The sequence below is a fragment of the Lissotriton helveticus genome, chromosome 5_1 (genome assembly GCF_964261635.1).
Source record: "Lissotriton helveticus chromosome 5_1, aLisHel1.1, whole genome shotgun sequence".
Classification (NCBI taxonomy): Eukaryota; Metazoa; Chordata; class Amphibia; order Caudata; family Salamandridae; genus Lissotriton; species Lissotriton helveticus.
Genome location: NC_136065.1, coordinates 83235426 through 83255650, shown reverse-complemented (window position 1 = coordinate 83255650; position 20225 = coordinate 83235426). Strand labels below are relative to the sequence as shown.

The 20225-nt window shown below is 47.6% G+C and overlaps 1 protein-coding gene across 1 annotated transcript in view; it reads left to right on the top strand.

Moving 5' to 3' along the window:
• Positions 1 to 20225, top strand: part of LOC144754171 (E3 ubiquitin-protein ligase TRIM39-like) — an 89683-nt gene that overhangs the window by 64127 nt on the left and 5331 nt on the right. Inside the window, exon 5 of the mRNA XM_078641751.1 lies at positions 1451 to 1500. Coding sequence (XP_078497877.1) covers positions 1451 to 1500 — 50 coding nt within the window. The remainder of the gene's footprint in view (positions 1 to 1450; positions 1501 to 20225) is intronic.

Genomic DNA, 20225 nt, shown 5'->3' with positions numbered 1-20225 from the left:
GCCCTACCTTCTCTTTAGCCTATGTCATAATCTCGGTCTTCCCCTTATAGATTAAATACCCTGAAAGACTCCCAAAATCTCCTGCATGCATCTCAAGCTGTGGAACAGAGAGCTCTGGGTTCGATGTATACAGAACTATGTCTTCAGCATACAGTGCTATTTTGGTTGGTAACCCTGCAGCTTCAAAGGGAAGAATGGTCTTATCCCACTGATCATCTGGGAAAAGGGCTCAATATATATATACAGGACAGAATTGGCGACAAAGTACACCCCTGCCTAGTTCCTGTGGATACCTGAAAAGAAGCTGTAAATTGGCTGCCGGCACCTTATATAACATTTTGTACAACTCCAGTAACTTTACTGCTGAAACCAAAATTCTGCAATACCTCCCAAAGATAGACCCAAATAACCCTATCAAATGCTTTAGCAGCATCAAGTCTTACGATTGTAAACAGGAGATTAAATTCCTCGGCCGTATCATTTGCAGCGATAATTCAATCGATTATTCATACAGCTGTCTGTTAGGCACAGACCCCTTTTGATCGAAATGGTTTGAAGGATATCTGACAACCTCTTAGCCAAGATTCCTATGATCATTTTGTAATCACAGTTCGACAACCATATAGGTGTTTAGGAATCCGCTAACCTCGCATCTTTAGGATCATAACTACACTTGCCTCATACCAGGTGGGTGCAATTTAACAGCCCTCCAGAGAGATCTCATTAAAATAAAATACTCAGAAGGGGACCAACGAGGTAATCAATTTTATACAGAATTCAGATGGGATCCCGTCTGGGCCTGCTGCTTTCCCATTACTGAGCCTCCAGACCTGTTCCCTTATCTCTCCCTCTGTGATCCTTCCCCTAAGACCTAAAATCTGCTGTTCTTTAGGACGTGGGAGTTTTTGTTTTGGAACCAACCTTTCATTACTAAGGGGTCTGGGTTCAAATCTTCCTTATATATCCCACTAAGGCTAACCCAACATCTTGATTGTAGAGGATAGTAACAAGGTTTACACTGGCAGGCGTTGGGTGTGGCAGTGTTGTGTTGTGGGTGCTGGCAGGAATGCACGTGCACTCCAGTTAAAGAAGTATTTATTAAGTATATACGCAAGACTCCACCAGGAGCAGATGTAACCTGTGAGTCACCCCTCTCACTGAGCTAACCGCCGCTCCTAGAAGACTCGCGTGTGGCACTCCATAGCATCACACGAAGCACGCTTCTCTCACTGAGCTATCTGCCTTAGAACACCCGCATCCTGTCATAATGTATTAGAGGTACTTTTAAACTTCATTCAAGCTTTGACTGTTTTGTATGAACAGTAACTCACACTAAGCACTAGTCCGCAGGCGCTGCTCTTAATACTGAATATTATTTCAAATACAAGTCTTATGTGATGTTCATCCTCTGTCATTGCTCTTTAATAAAAAGATGTGTGTGTTATTACAGGTGTAATAATGTGAAGATTCAGAGCCCAGAGATGATGAAGATTTATAAAGGTAAATATCAATGTGATGATTAGCGCTGTATGTTACTGTTCATGAAAAGCATGTGGTATGATATGGAATGTTCTATTCCTACGGATTGGGATAGGAAGGGATGGGATAGTGTGTATGTGATGGTATTGAATGGTTTTGAATGTTCTGATTGGATGGGAGGGTGTGGTGTGCTATGGGTTGGGATCGTGGTATAGTATGGTGTGATCGGATGGGATGGTTTGGAATGGGATGTGATGAGATGGGATGGTACTAATTGGTAATTTGAATTCAATGGGATGGCATGGATTGGTGTGCTGTGCCATGGAATGGTATGGCATGAAATGTTCAGGTGGTATGGTATGGGGTAGGAAGGGATTAGATGCAATTGCATAGTATGGTATCGAATTTTATGGAATGGTATGTTATGGCGGTATTGTATGGAACGTTATGATGGAATGGGCTGGCGTGATGTTCTATGGTGCGGGATCATAGTATATAATGGGATGGATTTGCACCTCAGAATTTGGTATTTACTGTATAACACATTCTGTGCTCCAGAGTTCTAGCTCCAACAGTCACCAAACACATGCTTCTACACTGACCCAGCACATACACCTACACTGACCCAGCGCATGCCCCTACCCTGACCCAGCGCATGCACCTACACTGACCCAGCGGATGCACTTACACTGACCTAGCACATGCACCTACACTGAGCCAGCGCATGCACCTACACTGACCCCAGCACATGCACCTACACTGACCCAGCGCATGCACCTACACTGACCTAGGGCATGCACCTACACAGACCTAAACACATGCACCTACACTGACCCAGCGCATGCATCTACACTGCCCTAGAGCATGCACTTAAACTGACCTAGCACATGCACCTACACTGACCCAGCTCATGCACCTACACTGGCCCAGCGCATGCACCTACACTGACCCAGCGCATGCCCCTACACTGACCCAGCGCATGCACCTACACTGACCTAGCGCATGCACCTACACTGACCCAGCTCATGCACCTACACTGGCCCAGCTCATGCACCTACACTGACCCAGCTCATGCACCTACACTGACCCAGCGCATGCACCTACACTGACCCAGCGCATGCACCTACACTGACCCAGCGCATGCCCCTACACTGACCCAGCGCATGCACCTACACTGACCCAGCGCATGCACCTACACTGACCTAGCGCATGCACCTACACTGACCCAGCTCATGCACCTACACTGACCCAGCTCATGCACCTACACTGACCCAGCGCATGCATCTACACTGACCTAGCGCATGCACCTACACTGACCCAGCTCATGCACCTACACTGACCCAGCGCATGCATCTACACTGACCTAGCGCATGCACCTACACTGACCCAGCGCATGCACCTACACTGACCTAGCGCATGAACCTACACTGACCCAGCTCATGCACCTACACTGACCCAGCGCATGCACCTACACTGACCCAGCTCATGCACCTACACTGACCCAGCTCATGCACCTACACTGACCCAGCTCATGCACCTACACTGACCCAGCGCATGCACCTACACTGACCCAGCTCATGCACCTACACTGACCCAGCGCATGCATCTACACTGACCTAGCGCATGCACCTACACTGACCCAGCTCATGCACCTACACTGACCCAGCGCATGCATCTACACTGACCCAGTGCATGCACCTACACTGACCCAGCGCATGCACCTACACTGACCTAGCGCATGCACCTACACTGACCCAGCGCATGCACCTACACTGACCCAGCTCATGCACCTACACTGACCCAGCTCATGCACCTACACTGACCCAGCGCATGCACCTACACTGACCTAGCGCATGCACCTACACTGACCCAGCGCATGCACCTACACTGACCCAGCTCATGCACCTACACTGACCCAGCACATACACCTACACTGACCCAGCGCATGCCCCTACCCTGACCCAGCGCATGCACCTACACTGACCCAGCGGATGCACTTACACTGACCTAGCACATGCACCTACACTGAGCCAGCGCATGCACCTACACTGACCCCAGCACATGCACCTACACTGACCCAGCGCATGCACCTACACTGACCTAGGGCATGCACCTACACAGACCTAAACACATGCACCTACACTGACCCAGCGCATGCATCTACACTGCCCTAGAGCATGCACTTAAACTGACCTAGCACATGCACCTACACTGACCCAGCTCATGCACCTACACTGGCCCAGCGCATGCACCTACACTGACCCAGCGCATGCCCCTACACTGACCCAGCGCATGCACCTACACTGACCTAGCGCATGCACATACACTGACCCAGCTCATGCACCTACACTGGCCCAGCTCATGCACCTACACTGACCCAGCTCATGCACCTACACTGACCCAGCGCATGCACCTACACTGACCCAGCGCATGCCCCTACACTGACCTAACACATGCACCTACACTGACCCAGCGCATGCACCTACACTGACCCAGCGCATGCACCTACACTGACCTAGCGCATGCACCTACACTGACCCAGCTCATGCACCTACACTGACCCAGCTCATGCACCTACACTGACCCAGCGCATGCATCTACACTGACCTAGCGCATGCACCTACACTGACCCAGCTCATGCACCTACACTGACCCAGCGCATGCATCTACACTGACCTAGCGCATGCACCTACACTGACCCAGCGCATGCACCTACACTGACCTAGCGCATGCACCTACACTGACCCAGCTCATGCACCTACACTGACCCAGCGCATGCACCTACACTGACCCAGCTCATGCACCTACACTGACCCAGCGCATGCATCTACACTGACCTAGCGCATGCACCTACACTGACCCAGCTCATGCACCTACACTGACCCAGCGCATGCATCTACACTTACCCAGTGCATGCACCTACACTGACCCAGCGCATGCACCTACACTGACCTAGCGCATGCACCTACACTGACCCAGCGCATGCACCTACACTGACCCAGCTCATGCACCTACACTGACCCAGCTCATGCACCTACACTGACCCAGCGCATGCATCTACACTGACCCAGTGCATGCACCTACACTGACCCAGCGCATGCACCTACACTGACCTAGGGCATGCACCTACACAGACCTAAACACATGCACCTACACTGACCCAGCGCATGCACCTACACGGACCCAGCGCATGCATCTACACTGACCCAGTGCATGCACCTACACTGACCCAGCGCATGCATCTACACTGCCCTAGAGCATGCACTTAAACTGACCTAGCACATGCACCTACACTGGCCCAGCTCATGCACCTACACTGACCTAGTGTATGCACCTACACTGACCCAGCTCATGCACCTACACTGACCCAGCTCATGCACCTACACTGGCCCAGCTCATGCACCTACACTGACCCAGCGCATGCACCTACACTGACCCAGCGCATGCATCTACACTGACCCAGTGCATGCACCTACACTGACCCAGCGCATGCACCTACACTGACCTAGCGCATGCACCTACACTGACCCAGCTCATGCACCTACACTGACCCAGCGCATGCATCTACACTGACCCAGTGCATGCACCTACACTGACCTAACACATGCACCTACACTGACCTAGGGCATGCACCTACACAGACCCAGCTCATGCACCTACACTGACCCAGCGCATGCATCTACACTGACCCAGCGCATGCATCTACACTGCCCTAGAGCATGCACTTAAACTGACCTAGCACATGCACCTACACTGACCCAGCTCATGCACCTACACTGGCCCAGCGCATGCACCTACACTTACCCAGCTCATGCACCTACACTGACCTAGTGTATGCACCTACACTGACCCAGCTCATGCACCTACACTGACCCAGCTCATGCACCTACACAGACCCAGCTCATGCACCTACACTGACCCAGCGCATGCATCTACACTGACCCAGCGCATGCATCTACATTGCCCTAGAGCATGCACTTAAACTGACCTAGCACATGCACCTACACTGACCCAGCTCATGCACCTACACTGGCCCAGCTCATGCACCTACACTGACCTAGTGTATGCACCTACACTGACCCAGCTCATGCACCTACACTGACCCAGCTCATGCACCTACACTGACCCAGCTCATGCACCTACACTGACCCAGCTCATGCACCTACACTGAACCGCAGGGGCTAAGATCACGATATGCGTGTCAATATTATCCCCTGACTTGTGAGCCCAGATCCTGCTAGGCTGCCCCCATCGGAGTGGGCAATATAATGCCACTCACGAAGCCTGATTTTGTTTCCGCCCCTAGTGTAACATCCCCTATGATAGATCCCGCCCGCTTGAGGGTACTCGCGTGGAATGTACAAGGTGTTGGGACCAAGGGGGGATGACGCTCTTTGGTGTAGGACATTCCAAGGCCACCAAATAATTGCACTACAAGAGACATGGGATACAGCTGAAGGCTTTCACTTGGATGGTTTTACCTCCTACGTTAAGCATGAAGTCCCCTCCACGTCAGGGCGCGCAAGGGGAGGTCTTCTCCTATTGGTTTCTCTCGACTTGGGCTACAGAGTGAGCCACTTTGTGTCATTCTCCCCTTATTGTGGCAGTAGATCTGATTTTTAAGGATCACCACCAGCTATTAGTAATAAACTTCTATAATTCTTTTACTAGACTTTTTGCAAATGAACATTTAGTTGCCTTCGAAGGTATCCTTTGATACATATAAAAAAAACTGAAACATTCTTATTCTGAGATCTTAATTCTGGGCAATTTTAATACACATTTATGCAAGTTGGACTGTATTTTAAATAAGGCCCCTGGGGACTGTCTATTTTTTACCCATTTTGAACATACAGAGTCGGGCATACTCTTAGAGGGGCTTCTTGCTGCAAATAAATTGTATTGTTTAGAGCAAACGGGGGTTTATACTCCTATTCCCATTTTTAGCCATCGAGGATGCTCCAGTATTATTGATTTTATAATGATTTCTGCATCTTTAGCTCCTACAGTCTGTAGTATGAATGATCTGGAGCCCTTATAGTGATCATAATCCCCTTACACTTGACTTGTTATACTCATCTGCCTTTTATAAGGTTGAGAGTAGAGGTGGCTCTAAGCATGATATTCGCACTAAGGACCAGTCACGTAGACTGAAATGGATGAAAGTGGTGCCTGAACAGTTTTTAGATAAGTTGTACGTGGAGTGCACAGCCAAGGTTTTAGTATGTATGGACAGCACTGGGTCGGATGGAGCGGTATTAGACGCCTTTGAAATACCGACCAATCAGATAGCCACTAACTTAACTATCCCATGCAGGGTAACGGATCCAAAACCACCCATAATAACTTAGCACTGGCCCTTAAACAAAAACCCATAAATGTGAGTAAGATCAGGGCATGCAGGGCAGACTATAAGAAGGCCACTCAGGAGAGGAAGAAAGCTATCAGGGAAAGGGCTTTTGAGGATCTTGGTCAAGCAAGCACATACTCGGATAGTAAGATGTTCTGGGCGGTGATGAACAGCCCGTTGTATTCGGAGACTGGAAACACTAATGCAGACTGTATAGTGATGGTGAGTTGGAGAGGTTGGGACCTGAGGGGGAGCCTATCCTGCCGTTAGAGCCACTTCATTTTAATGTTGTTGAGTCCTGGCAGCTATTCTTGGCAGAGCTGGGGAAAGGCCCCTGTATAAGGCAGACCCTCTGGAATCGGCTGAAATATTGGTTCGGGTTTGTAATGCTGCTCGTACCTGTGGCTTTCCCCCATCATGGGCAAAGGCTATTATCATTCCAATTTTTTAAAAGGGACCTAGGGACGGCCCTGCCTGTTACAGACCTATCTCACTTTTGGATTCCGCTGCCAAAATTATGGGAAAGGTGATTTTGAAGCGGCTATCACTACGGCTAGAAACTTTTAATGTCATTAGCGGTTTGCAGTATGGGTTCAGGTAAGGGAGAGGCACATTGGATCAATGTATAAACTTGAGCCTGGTGAATGGGAAGTATACCAGAGCAAGAGGGGCACCACTGCACGTGGGATTCATGGATCTAACGTCGGCCTTTGATCGAGTAAATCAATTAAAACTGTGGCGGATTCTGGGGAAATTGGGCATAGAACCGAGTCTGGTATCCTTTTTACACTATGCCTATAATAACAATGACGGCGGTAAGATTTAAATATGATGGTAGTTTAACGGATTGCTGGAAGGTTAAGCGAGGGGTACGACAGGGGTGCATTATGACACCTTTATTGTTCACACTTTACATAAATAAACTAAGAGACCACCTCACAGGCAGTACTCAAGACATCCCAGGAGCTGGGTCCAAATTGGTCCCAGCATAACTGTACGCACATGACGCAGAATTGTTCGCAAGGACAGCCATAGGTCTCCAAAATCGTTTAAATACTTTTATTGATTTTATGGAGTCACTTGATTTAGCGACCAATTTGACCAAATCGCACACAATGAGAATGGGCAGTAAAAAGGCCGCTGCGACAACGTTTTTTTGTAAGGGGTGGAATTGTCGAAAGAGCCCACTTTTCCGTATTTTGGGATGTTATTTGACAATAATGGGTCCTGGGCTGCGCAAAGGCAATTAAAAAAAGAACACTTTGGTCAGAGCAGTTGGGCCATTTGGTAGTTTGGCAAAAGACTGGAGTCGAAACCGATACCTGCCCTACTCAAGGTTTATAAAGAGAAATGTATCCCTAGGGCGACATATGGGTGTGACGTTTGGGGTCATAAGGATGTGAGGGACATCCAGGGGGTCCAAAACAAATGTCTGCGCGGCCTCCTAGCTCTCCCCTCTAGTACCCCTGCCTTTATTTACATGAGGAGCTTGGCTTGGGGTACATCTCGGATTATATTGCTGTTGCACCCCTGATGTGTTGGTTGAGGATTTGGTCAAGTATTTCTCCCGCTCTGAATCAGATGGTCACCATGGGTTGCATTGCCCTTGCTGGGGCCCTACTAATTCCGTGGCTAAAATACATCAGGGAGCAATTGACGCTGCTGGGCTGTCCAGATATGTACAGTAAACCAAAATCTTTAGGACCGGCAGCGATCAAGGATATTAAAATGAAGTTCTTGGTTAGGCATCAGATGACTAGGGAGGGTTTGAACCTGCCAAGCCCATGGTGAGAAGGTATGTCATCCTCAGTTCACAGCCACAGTCCTAACTGTCACTAGTAAGAAACGTACAACATTGTTTTGGTTTAACTAGATTCCGGCTGAATCACGTGTCCTGGTCTTTAGCCTTCCCAAGGGGTTTTCACGGCCAGGTACCTTAAAGCCGTGCCCTTGTGATATTTTTTCGGAACAGGAAACTTTACATTTTATCTTTTTCTGTGAATTTTATACCCTACTTCGTAAGAAATTGATAGTGCCGCTATTGAGAGAGGCAAACTTTGTTCAAGTAAAGCCTGCTCTGTTATTTTTACAAATGCGGCCCTGCCCTGTGGTGTGCTTTGGGGTTGCAAGTTTTCTGCTAGGGGCAATGAGATCTAGGACGAAGATGTCCCTGCAGTAGTTGCATAACAACCGTTTTAAATAAGTTTATGACATTATATACTCTTTTTTAGCATTTTTTAAATACTTAATCATGATCAGTTTCGCTTCAGTCGAGTCGTGCTAGACTGAGCAGCCAGAGGGCAGCAGAGAGCCGAGAGCCGTACGCCAGATGCCAGAGAGCCAGGAGCGGAAAGCGTCAGCAAGCGCCATAGGCACCACGCTTCACCGCAGCACACCACGCCGGGCCAAGCGCTGAAAACCCCCCCCACTGGAGGAGGAGGAGGAGGTAAGGAGACCGGGGTGTGCCGCGTACGGTGGTGGATAAACCCGTGAGCCCCACTGTGGGCCCCTGTGAGCCCCCTGTGGGCCCCTGCGAGTCGGGAGCCGTGAAAGCTGTGAAGGGCCGCGTGCAAAGCGCAGAGGACTGCCATGGGCCGCGGCACGGCTTGGCTGAGGCGGGGACCCAGAGGCGACCCGGTGAAAGACTCTATCTGCTCTCAGGGCTGAGGCTGCGGGACATGGCAAGACTGCGGTTCTGGTTTGGAAAAAATACAGAGAAACGGGATCTTTTTTTTTTAAGAATGGCAGCAATGGATTGATTGATTGTAGAGACCACGAACACTTTGGAGCAGAAGAGGGCAGCAGAGAGATGTACGCCAGACCAGGTGACTCGGCTCTTTGGCTCTGGCTCTAGCTGTGGGTTGCAGGACGTGGGCTGTAGTCCGTAGGCGGCGGATCTCAAGCCAGGGTGTGTGCTCAGTCGTGTTCTAGCCTGTCCAAGTCCTGGTCAGGATCGGCCGCGAGCCCGGAGGCCCTGAGTGGCGGGGCCACTGGAGGTCTTTCTTTGCACTGTTGCTGGCAACTCTGACGTGCTATTCCTGGGCTGTCGCAGGCCTATCATCTGGTGGCTTGTGGTGCCTGCAGCTCTGGTCTCTTCACTCTTGAGCCACTGTCCCCAGAGGGCCCCAGGAGGGCACCAGGGAGTAGTAATACTCACGGGATTGCAATGGAGAACTCCAAGCCGCTTAGGAAATTACCCAAGAGAAAGGGCACAGTCTTACGAGTTGTCTCCCCTGAGGCCAACCAGCAGCAGTTGCCGCCACACCAGGTCAAATCCCCTCAAACTGGTGGCTCATTGTCGCAACTTCGAATTAGTGACTTTTTCGACACTGCTCCTCAAAAAAGCTCTCAAACAGGCTCTCCCTCCACCGCAACATCCCAGCATGGTATGGAAACAAACGCGGACACCCTGGGCCATGACAAACACTCTGACTCCAGTCCTGTTCACCCCAAAAGTTTACTTTCGGATAATTCTCATTCATCATCGTCTAAAGCTCTGGAATCATTTGAGCACCACCAGTTACGTCCGCTTCCCCAGGATGCTGCAATAACGACACAGGTCACCACCACTGTTTCATCAAGTGTATCTCCTACTGGCCTGGGGAGCCTAACAGACTTAGTCTTGGACTCAGACTCTACTACTCTCACCACAAACACCACTATAATAAACACGGAGGCCAAGCTACAAGTCCAAGCACAAGTTTACGGCAGAGTGCCATCTACCCCTCCAAAATTTGATGATAACCGCAATGCGGTAGATATGACTCCTAAGCCTTCACCACAATACAGCCGAGGTCCGGATCCTCTCCAAATCATTCAGAAGGATTTTCAATCGTTAAAAAAGAGCCTAAAGTTTGAAAGCCCCCTGTCATCTAAGCGATTCTTGGCCTCTTTAGAAGCACGTATCGAGGACTCCCTTGCTCATACACCGGGCCTCGGCTCGCATCCCAACTCCTCTAGTATTACGCAAGATGATCAAGAACTACCAGTGTTTGTCTCCCAGGGATTTATAAATTCTATTTCGGTCTCGGTGACATCACTCCACGTAAAGCAAGACGCAATTGCTACAGCTATGCTTTGGCAATCTCAGAAAATGGAACTGCAGGTTGACCTAATTCAAACTTTGGCTTCAACACTGTCTGACCTGGGCTCCAGATTAAGCTCTCTTGAAAGGTCTGCAGGGCTACAGGATAACACGAACATCTGTCCCTGCTCGCCAATAATAAATAAACTTTCCGCTCTCCCAGAAATCTTGGGAGCACTATTGGACAGCGTGAAAAATAACACCGACGGAAATGGATTAGTGAATCTCCCTCAAGAACTCCAAACTTCAGTCTCTCTCGAGGAGTCCTCAGAGCACTGACACATTGGTTGGCTCCCCATCTGGGAGAAAGCCGACCTCTCCGTCTCTTGAATCAGATCCTAATAGCTTGGCTCGCTCTTCTCTGGGGATCAGCCCAGGCAATCTCCAAGCGGGCCCGAAACGCCTCGACCTGAGCAGCCCCGCACTGATGAAATCAGCGATGCAGCAGCCTACTCTCACTAATACAATCCAGAAAAATACGGCTCCCACCTCTTTGAATCTCCCAATGAAACCTCCTTTGTCAAGGAGAGAGAGAACGAAATTGAAAAAACAATCCAAGAAACAACGCTTAGCAAAAAGGAGAGTGGGTTTCGACGGACCAGTAGCTCCTAGTATCCCAGATATCAAACCTAAAGACCTTCCTTATTTCCCAACTAGCAGCCCGGCCCGACGTTGTCTGGGTATGAATTGCTGCCAGCCAGTAGTATATTGTGTTGTAGGATTTCGTTTTGATAGCATTTCTTATCTGTGACAGGCCTGTGAAACGCTCCGATTCACAGTGCACTGCTGATGCACTTATAGTGCGCGTTCAGTAGTGTGTGAACTCGAGTTTCCCTACTTTATTTTTCCTTACAATATTATATAGCGCAAACTCGACAACATGGCATGAGCACAATTTACATTACAGAAGAACACATTCATTTGTGGTAGGCACGGGGAGACAAAGCGATTTGCCTGGAATCACAGGATGTTGAGCTGATGCCGAGATTCGAACGTAGCTCCCCAGCTCTAAAGTTCGTCATTCTAGAACTTGTGGCGGGAGGTGTGTCTAAAAGTGTATGTCGGTGCTGGCCATCAATGAGAGAGACCTGTTCATTTTTCAAATCGGTGGTGAAAAAATATGAGTATGTTGCTGGAGATGTGGGCCGCCGTGCCACCAATGTACTTACCGGGGAGGGTAAACACCCATTATTCTTTCTTTCCGCATACCATCACTCCGCATACTTTCATTACGAAAGTACCATGACTCCGCAATGCCATTATAACGCATGGCATTACATTTTATATGCTTTTACCACGCATTATGTTATAAAATCTTGTATAGCGCGCGGCTGCCCCAGCTAAGGGGCGTCCCGGCGCTTTAATAGACAGGAGAGTTGGCTGCCGTAGAGATGGACATTCGGCTATAACATAACAGTGCAGTTAACAAAAAAGGTAGGTTTTCATAGCCCTTCTAAACCTCAGAAGGTCCTTGAGGCCACGGATCTGGGGTGGTAAAGCGTTCCACATTTTCGATGCCAAGTAGCGGAAAGAACGTCCTCATTTATAACAGATTTCGTTGTAAATGCATGAATGGTAAAAGCATGTTTTTTAAAATGTTTGGATAAGGTAAGTATGGGTATAGGGGTATATGTTTTGGGGTACTGAGGTATATGTTTTGGGGTGTTTTGGTATTTTAAGGGTTTAGATATAGTTTTGGGTAATGGGGTACAGGGGTAGTTTTAGGGTTTAGTGATCGGTATGGGTTTTGGGGTACAGGGGTATTTTTAGGGTTCAGGGCTAGGTTTGGGTTTTGGGGTATAGGGGTATTTATAGGGATCAGGGGTAGGTTTGGGTTTTGGGGTACAGGGGTATTTTAGCGTTCAGGGGTAGGTTTGGGTTTTGGGGTACATGGTTATATGTATGGTTCAGGGCTAGGTTTGTGTTTTGGGGTACAGGGGTATTTTTAGGGTTCAGGGGTAGGTTTGGGTTTTGGGGTACAGGGGTATTTTAAGGGTTCAGGGCTATGTTTGGGTTTTGGGGTACAAGGGTATTTTAGGGTTCAGGGGTAGGTTTGGGTTTTGGGGTACAGGGGTATTTTTAGGGTTCAGGGCTAGGTTTGGGTTTTGGGGTACAGGGGTATTTTTAGGGTTCAGGGGTAGGTTTGGGTTTTGAGGTACAGGGGTATTTATAGGGTTCAGGGCTAGGTTTGGGTTTTGGGGTACATGGGTATTTTTAGGGTTTAGGGATAGGTTTGGGTTTTGGGGTACAGGGTATATTTATAGGGTTAAGATGGGTTAGTGTTTAAGTGTGTGGGTATTTTAAGGAGTAAGAGTGGGTTATGATTATGGGGTGCAGGGGTATTTAAAAGGAGCAGGGTGGACACCCGGAGCTGGAATGTACAGAACCTGGGAAGAAAAAACAATGAAATATTGGGCACAACGCTCGCTTTTTTTCCCCGTAATCCCGCGCCCCGCCCACGCCCCCAGCACACGCTCCCAGCACACGATATGAGACATGGCGTGAAGGGCGGAACGTACCACACTCCCCCAGCGTTTGTCACGCTCCCAGCACATGCCCACAGCACAACGCAGACACGCCCACAAGGGACTACTTTGCTGGCACGGTTCCTTTACCTTTTAAATGTATCTGGTGGGCGTCTGCATAGCCTATGTCCTTCTGCTGCAACTGCCCTTTCCAACGCTGTATTGGATGTTATGATTGGTGCTGTGTTTCCTGAGATTACCTCCCTTAAAGGTTTGGGCTCTCTCTTTATTATATTAGTATAGATTTTCAATCTGGCTTCAAAACCCAAGATGAAAACCATCGGGACAAGCACGACTCAGGTGTGCAACAAGGATACCATAGAAAATACAGGACCACCGATACATGATCCACCCGTGGGAATACCTCCAGCTTTGGGAGCGACCGAACTTCACACTACAAGGGCAATGTTCGGTTCCCTACCATATAAAATCAACAGAACACCTTCCTATGACCTAGGCCTTGGGAGCGTGAACAACACTGCACAGCCAGCGGCAGCTATGCAAGAAGCTCGGAGCAGCCAAATTAATGGCCAGGATCTGGTAAAAGCTTTTACAGGAGATCCTCAAACTGCATTAGAGGGAGTAGTGAAGGGCTGCTCCATGTGCCACCTACCTGAGGCTCCAACCAATGTCTGCGGGGACTCTTCTATACAAATGCAGAGGCCCCACCAGCCCCAATTTATCTATGCCCCGGGAGCACAAAATCTTCACGAGGGGAATAATCATTCATCAGGAGCACAACCTCAACAACTGGAGGTGCTTGTATCTTCAAGCAAACTAGTCAGGAGTCTGAACCATCAAAGCCCGGAAAATGATGCTGAACTTGTCATTTTTCCTCATTATGCCCATAAGGGCGCACACGACATCCTTAACAGAAATAATCTTCTTCCGCTATTCAATAACATTCCAGCATTGTCTGGGGTCAATTCTTCGGACCTTACTTTAGTCAAGTTCTCCTCAATACCAGGCAAAGGGGGCTCAGAGGCAACCGTGACAACGTGGTCCCGGGAGTCCATAAGGGATGCAATCCTAGGCAAAGCAGGCACATTTGAAAACTGGGGGATTGAATTATGGGTGCCAACACAACAAAAATATCCTCACGTCCTCCTTCCATCGTTCCCTGCAAGGAAATATATTAGCGTCCTAAAGGGGTCCCGGGGTGCAACCCATGCCTGGCTCCCAGAAGCGACGAAAGCGGACAACTTTATAAACATCTCATGCAACAGCAATCATCGCATGGTGAGCTGCAAAACGAGTCACCATGCCCGCGCTTCCGATGAATATCACGGGCCCCCTCACCCAGAGCCTGCAAGTACATCTGCCCGGCAGTGTTCCTCCTAACGGGGAAGTCAACTGGTCGAATCATAATCTGACTATCACGTCCTGGAATGTGGCTGGGCTAAAGTCAACTTTTGCCTCCAAATCAGCCGTGGAATACCTGAATAAAAGCGATGTCATCTGCTTACAGGAGACTTGGTCCCTAGCTCCAACACCTTTTTTTGGCTATTATGAACTCTTTCAACCAGCTACTCAGGCCAAATCACACGGAAGACCCTCAGGGGGCCTCTCTATTTACATTAAGCACAGATGCAAGATAACGGTGACCCCTATTCTTCGGAACTCAATGACAGAGCAGACAGTATTAATTAACGGCCTATCATCTTCATGCAGGGCCTTACCCATGCTTCTAATCAACTGCTATCATAACTCAATGAAAACACAAAAACAACTGCTACAGAGCGATCGATTAAGCATTTGGCAGATCTGTTACTGGAATTTGCAGCAGCAGAAGTTCTGCTAAAAGGGGATTTTAACATCAAAGGTCTGGCTACCAATGTGGGTCCGGCCATCAGAAGTAAAGAACAAGAAGCCATGATTACATTCTTAACCAATCACAATCTATGATCCGCAAAACAAATTAGACTAGAACAGAATCCCGGGACTTATTTTCCTCCAACCTTCAAAAACATCTCTACAATTGACTATATTTTCCTCTCACCGTTTTTAGGAAACAAACTAACTAAGATGGAAATCCCTTACCGTCACGAGAGTGACCACAACCCCTTAACGGTAACAATTGAATTGTTAGTGCCAGCCGCCACGGAAATAACAGCTGTGGGGCACACAACGCAAGCTGAATTCCACACTTTAGTCAGAATAATCAAATGGGATTCATCAGGTTCTACCAAGGCACAGCTCTTCCACGGACTTACATCATCGGTGGGACAGCGCTATCAGAAAATTGCATAAATCTCTTAACGGGATCCGAGGCCCAACAAAAGTCTTACGAGCTACGCCCGAAGCGGATCTATGACCCAGAGCTAACCACCAAAAGAAAAGCCCTTAGGAGGGCTGTGTGTCTGCACAAATTGAATGGCACGGCGCGCTCGGCCTATAATATGGCATTACTGCGCAAGTCCTTCAGAAAATCAGTATGGGCTGCGAATAGATTAAAAGAACAAAAAGAGTGGATAAAAATATTCGCACTGTTACAGGGCAAGAACCTATCCCAGTTCTGGAATTATATGAACAAGCTTCGCTCGTCGAATAACAACAGAGGGAACGCAGTTTGCGAAGAAGTCTGGGCCCAGCATGTAACTCAATTATATGGCAGTGACACGTCGGACTCCGTGGTGACCGATTTAAGAGACAATGTCGATCCAACGCTGACTGAACTCCATGAGCTGACCTCTGCAGCCGAAGTCTCCAAATTTCTGAAGGTAATGAAAAACGACGGGCCCCTGGGCCTAATGGCCTTCCTGCAGGGGTTTTTAAATGTGCGTTGGCGGAGTGGGTCGAACTTCTTGCCTCATTATTCAACAACGTGTTTATGACTCGCCAGCTACCAGACTCTTGGCTCGGCACGATTTTATGCCCCATCTTCAAGAAAGGAAACCCCATGCTCCCAGCAAACTACCGACTTATTGCCCTACTAGATCTTGAGGCGAAGGCATATGCCCGGTGTCTTCTTAAGCTCTTAGAAGATTGGGTAGCTGAAAACAATATTCTACCTTACTTTCAAACAGGGTTTCGCTCCTCAGCCTCCACCATACACAACATCACAACTTTGGCTTTCCTGAGTCAGCAGGCGGCACAAAAAAATCATCTTCCACTATACTGCTGCTTCATTGACTACAGCGCAGCCTTCAATAAAGTGTCTCGCGACATTCTATGGAGGAAACTGGACAAATTGGGGATTCCACAGAACCTGCTAGGAGCCCTTATCTCCCTGCACAAGAACACCTGGGTGCGAATTAAAACTGTCCCCAAGACAGTCTCCAGAAAAATTGCCATCGGAGACGGTTTGAAGCAGGGCTGTGTTCTCGCCCCGCTTGTGTTCAATCTCTATACGGCCGATCTGGGAACATATCTGAAGAAAAGCAATTTACTCCCGCCAAAGCTGGGTCCTGCAAAACTGGATCTGCATATTTTACAATATGCTGACGATATTGTCATAATGGACCAGACAAAAACGGGGCTCCAACGAGCATTAAGTAAGCTTCATACATATAATACGGCCAACGTGCTAAAAATCAACCAAGAAAAGACCAAGGTGATGATATTCGGCCGCTGTAACAACAAGAGAAGTTTAAGGTGGCACATTGGGCCCGCAACGATCAACTCAACAGCATAATATAATTACTTGGGAGTATGGTTCTGCGAGACTTCAAGATCAACAGCTCATTTAGCTGCAATGAAAAAAAGAGCAGGTGCAATAACATACTCCCTGACTCGTCTGAATCAGTCTCTGAGCAGCCCCTCTGCAGAACCTATCTTGAAAGTGATCAAAGCCACACTACTCCCCGCCTTAAACTATGGGCATCAGGCCTTTCCCGGTGCATGCTGTGTCAGTCTTGACCACGCCCAGGTTTCCATTTACAAAAAAATCTTCCATCTCCCGAAATTCATTCAGAGGACAAGACTACGTCTGGATCTGGGACTACAAAGGCAGTCCATCTACTGCGAGGCAGATACTTTGAAATATTTTATAAGGTCATTAAAAGAAGCAGATACCACCCTAAAATTCTGCCTAAAAGAGATGTTTACCAGCCCTGGAAACCCATGGAATCGTCAGATTACAAAGGCCATTAAATCATTAGAGATTGACAGCTCCCTGCTAATCTCAGACACAATTCCATACTCAGTGTGGAAAAAAGTAATCAACAAGCAGGCGAAACTAATTTCCCATCGGATGGACCTACAGGCTTTAAACACACCAACTGTCTTGCTTCCCTTGAATGTCTCATACCAGCCTGGGGTACCGCAATTTTATCTACTGGAAAACCTGAACGCAGTGGCACGGAAGAACATATTGTTTATGCGCCTTCTAGGCCTGTGTTCTACGGCCTCCTACAGATGGGCTCCTTCAAAGGAGGGGTGGGCCTGCAGACTGTGCTCATACCATAAAGAATCATGGCCGCACCTTCTGTGTTGTTGCCCCGCTATGGATGGCGCTAGAAAGCATTTATTAAAACCTTTATTTTTAAAATGGGGCACTAGGGCATGCTGGGAGGCGACGGCTCTGTGTTTTACCTCCACAGACATTCAAGCGCTTGCTAGGGTTGGAACGTTTGTGAGACTCTTGGTTAATTTCTTTTCACCCTCCGTGGCTCCTACGCTTGCTGCCCCCCCCCCCCCAAAAAAAAACTTATTACTGACTTTTTTCGTCTCCTGGTCTAGCACCTCTTGTTCTAATCTTTTCATTTTTGGATTTCAATAGCAGCTTAACACTGGTAGTTTTAAGATTTTTAAGATTGTTTTTAAATGTATAAATTTTTTTTTAAAATGACAGTGTATTTCTTCAGTTTTGTTTCTTGATGCGATAATTGTGTTAATAAGGGATATTTCACAGCAACAGTTTTAATTAACTGTGCTAAACAAATAAAGTAAACTTAATCATGGGGATATTTCTTAAGCAGTTATTGCTATGGTATTTTATTTCTTTTGTTTTAAAATGCACTGATATTTGAATGATTGTTTTACAATGTGTTTTACTTCAATTTGAACAAGTAATTAATTGATGTATATGTAATAAGTGTATGATGGGGATCCTTGTATCGGACATGTATACCATTTCCTTCTTTTTAATGTATTGATAGTCTTTCCAAGGTCCTTGTTTTAATTGTGTGGTTTTGTGGCTTTTGGTAGCCGAATAAAGTATTTTTGACGTGGGGTAGCCCATAATAAATTATGGGTAATATGGGTAACTGGTTGTAAAAGATCTATACTAGTTTTGTGAGGTGGACACATCCGAGGGACAACACAGATTTCAGTTCTCATGTGGTACCTTCTACTTAACCACATTTCGCCTCCATGACGCTGCTGTTTCAAAATCACTTCACTCGGCTCCACTGTAACCTTTCCTAATTGTGATTTATTTTGGCAAGGAACTTTATTATTTGGAGCACAATTGTCGGAATTGGTTGGCGTGGTAATGTCCACTGCTCTTGGAGTTGTCTTTAACTGCAGCTCAATGTCGTCCAAAACAGATTCTACAATTCCAGGGAGCGATGCCAGTTTATCTAAAACTGGACTGCAGACACAAGCAGGAACATATTGTGTGTCAACTTGTGCCCTCTGGACCAGTGCATTCAATGCCCCAATATTCTAATTGATTGCAGTAATGTAGAGAGCCATTGTATTCAATAAGTCCACCTAGATGTCTGACTTACTAGACTGGTATGTTAAGGCTTCGATGACAGTTTGAAAGGAACTAAGCAAAATATCCCACGTATTGTTGTCGTTTCCTCCCTGACAAGGGGAGTGGCGGTCCAATACTTCAGCTTGTAGGTAGATGTCTGGAGACAGTGATAAGGGGGGGCAGCCAGAGGTATTCCTTCTCCCTCCACCTGTGAGTGGAAAGGTCTCATCCAATTGAGTCTTCCCCCCGAACTCAAATGGAATTAGGCACACCTATTAGAGAAATGCCATTGGTAATTTACTGTTTTGTTCCCTGGACAGGATCCTTGCCGTCCAAGCCTGAAAGTTGAGGCTTAAAGCTGTTATCGTGCAAATTAAATGGTTGGTGCACCTCAACTATCACTTATCTAACCTTGCCCTTTGTCAGGACAGTGTTTGGCTCTATTACATGTTTTGCCGCCAGTGGCCATTGGAATTAAGATCCAGTCCCTCAGGAACTTTATCCAGCTCAGACTGCAAAATCCCCAAGTCATTATGACTTCAATGAGCTCAACACCTGAGTTTGCCTTCTCTCCACGGCTTGGAAGCTCCTTTTCATCCAGACCTCCCACTGGAAGGCAGGTTTTTTAGTTTACATTTCTGCTGAGGTAACAGCCTTTAGAGCTATCTTCTGAGTTGTGGGTGTGATTTCGGAAAACCCAGGTTAAAACGCATGTTGCGGGCTTGTAATCGACTTGCCTCTTTGTGATATGTAAGTAAAGCAGTCACTGGATTCTTTAAAGAAACAAATTTCCCCCATACTATTTGGCTGGTAGTTGGAACCTCTGGTATAATTGGAGGAAATCCCCTTCTTGTTCAATCAAGCAATCAATCAACCAAATAAACTTTATTCGGTTTCACAAAAGTAAACCATAGAATGTGCCCTCCTTCTTGTTCTGTTGTAGCCTCTGCTTGCGTGGGTTTCATTTTTTTTATATCAACCGATTGGAACACTTTTGTCTAATCCGAGCAGTTATTGGCTCCCCTCCTGTTCTTCCTGAGAGCGTAGTGGGACTACCAACCACTCTATATAGAGTATCTAAATTGGCAGAGTAAATATAATAGCCGTCGTGTGGTGTGTACCTTCGCAAGTTTTCCACTTTCTGAG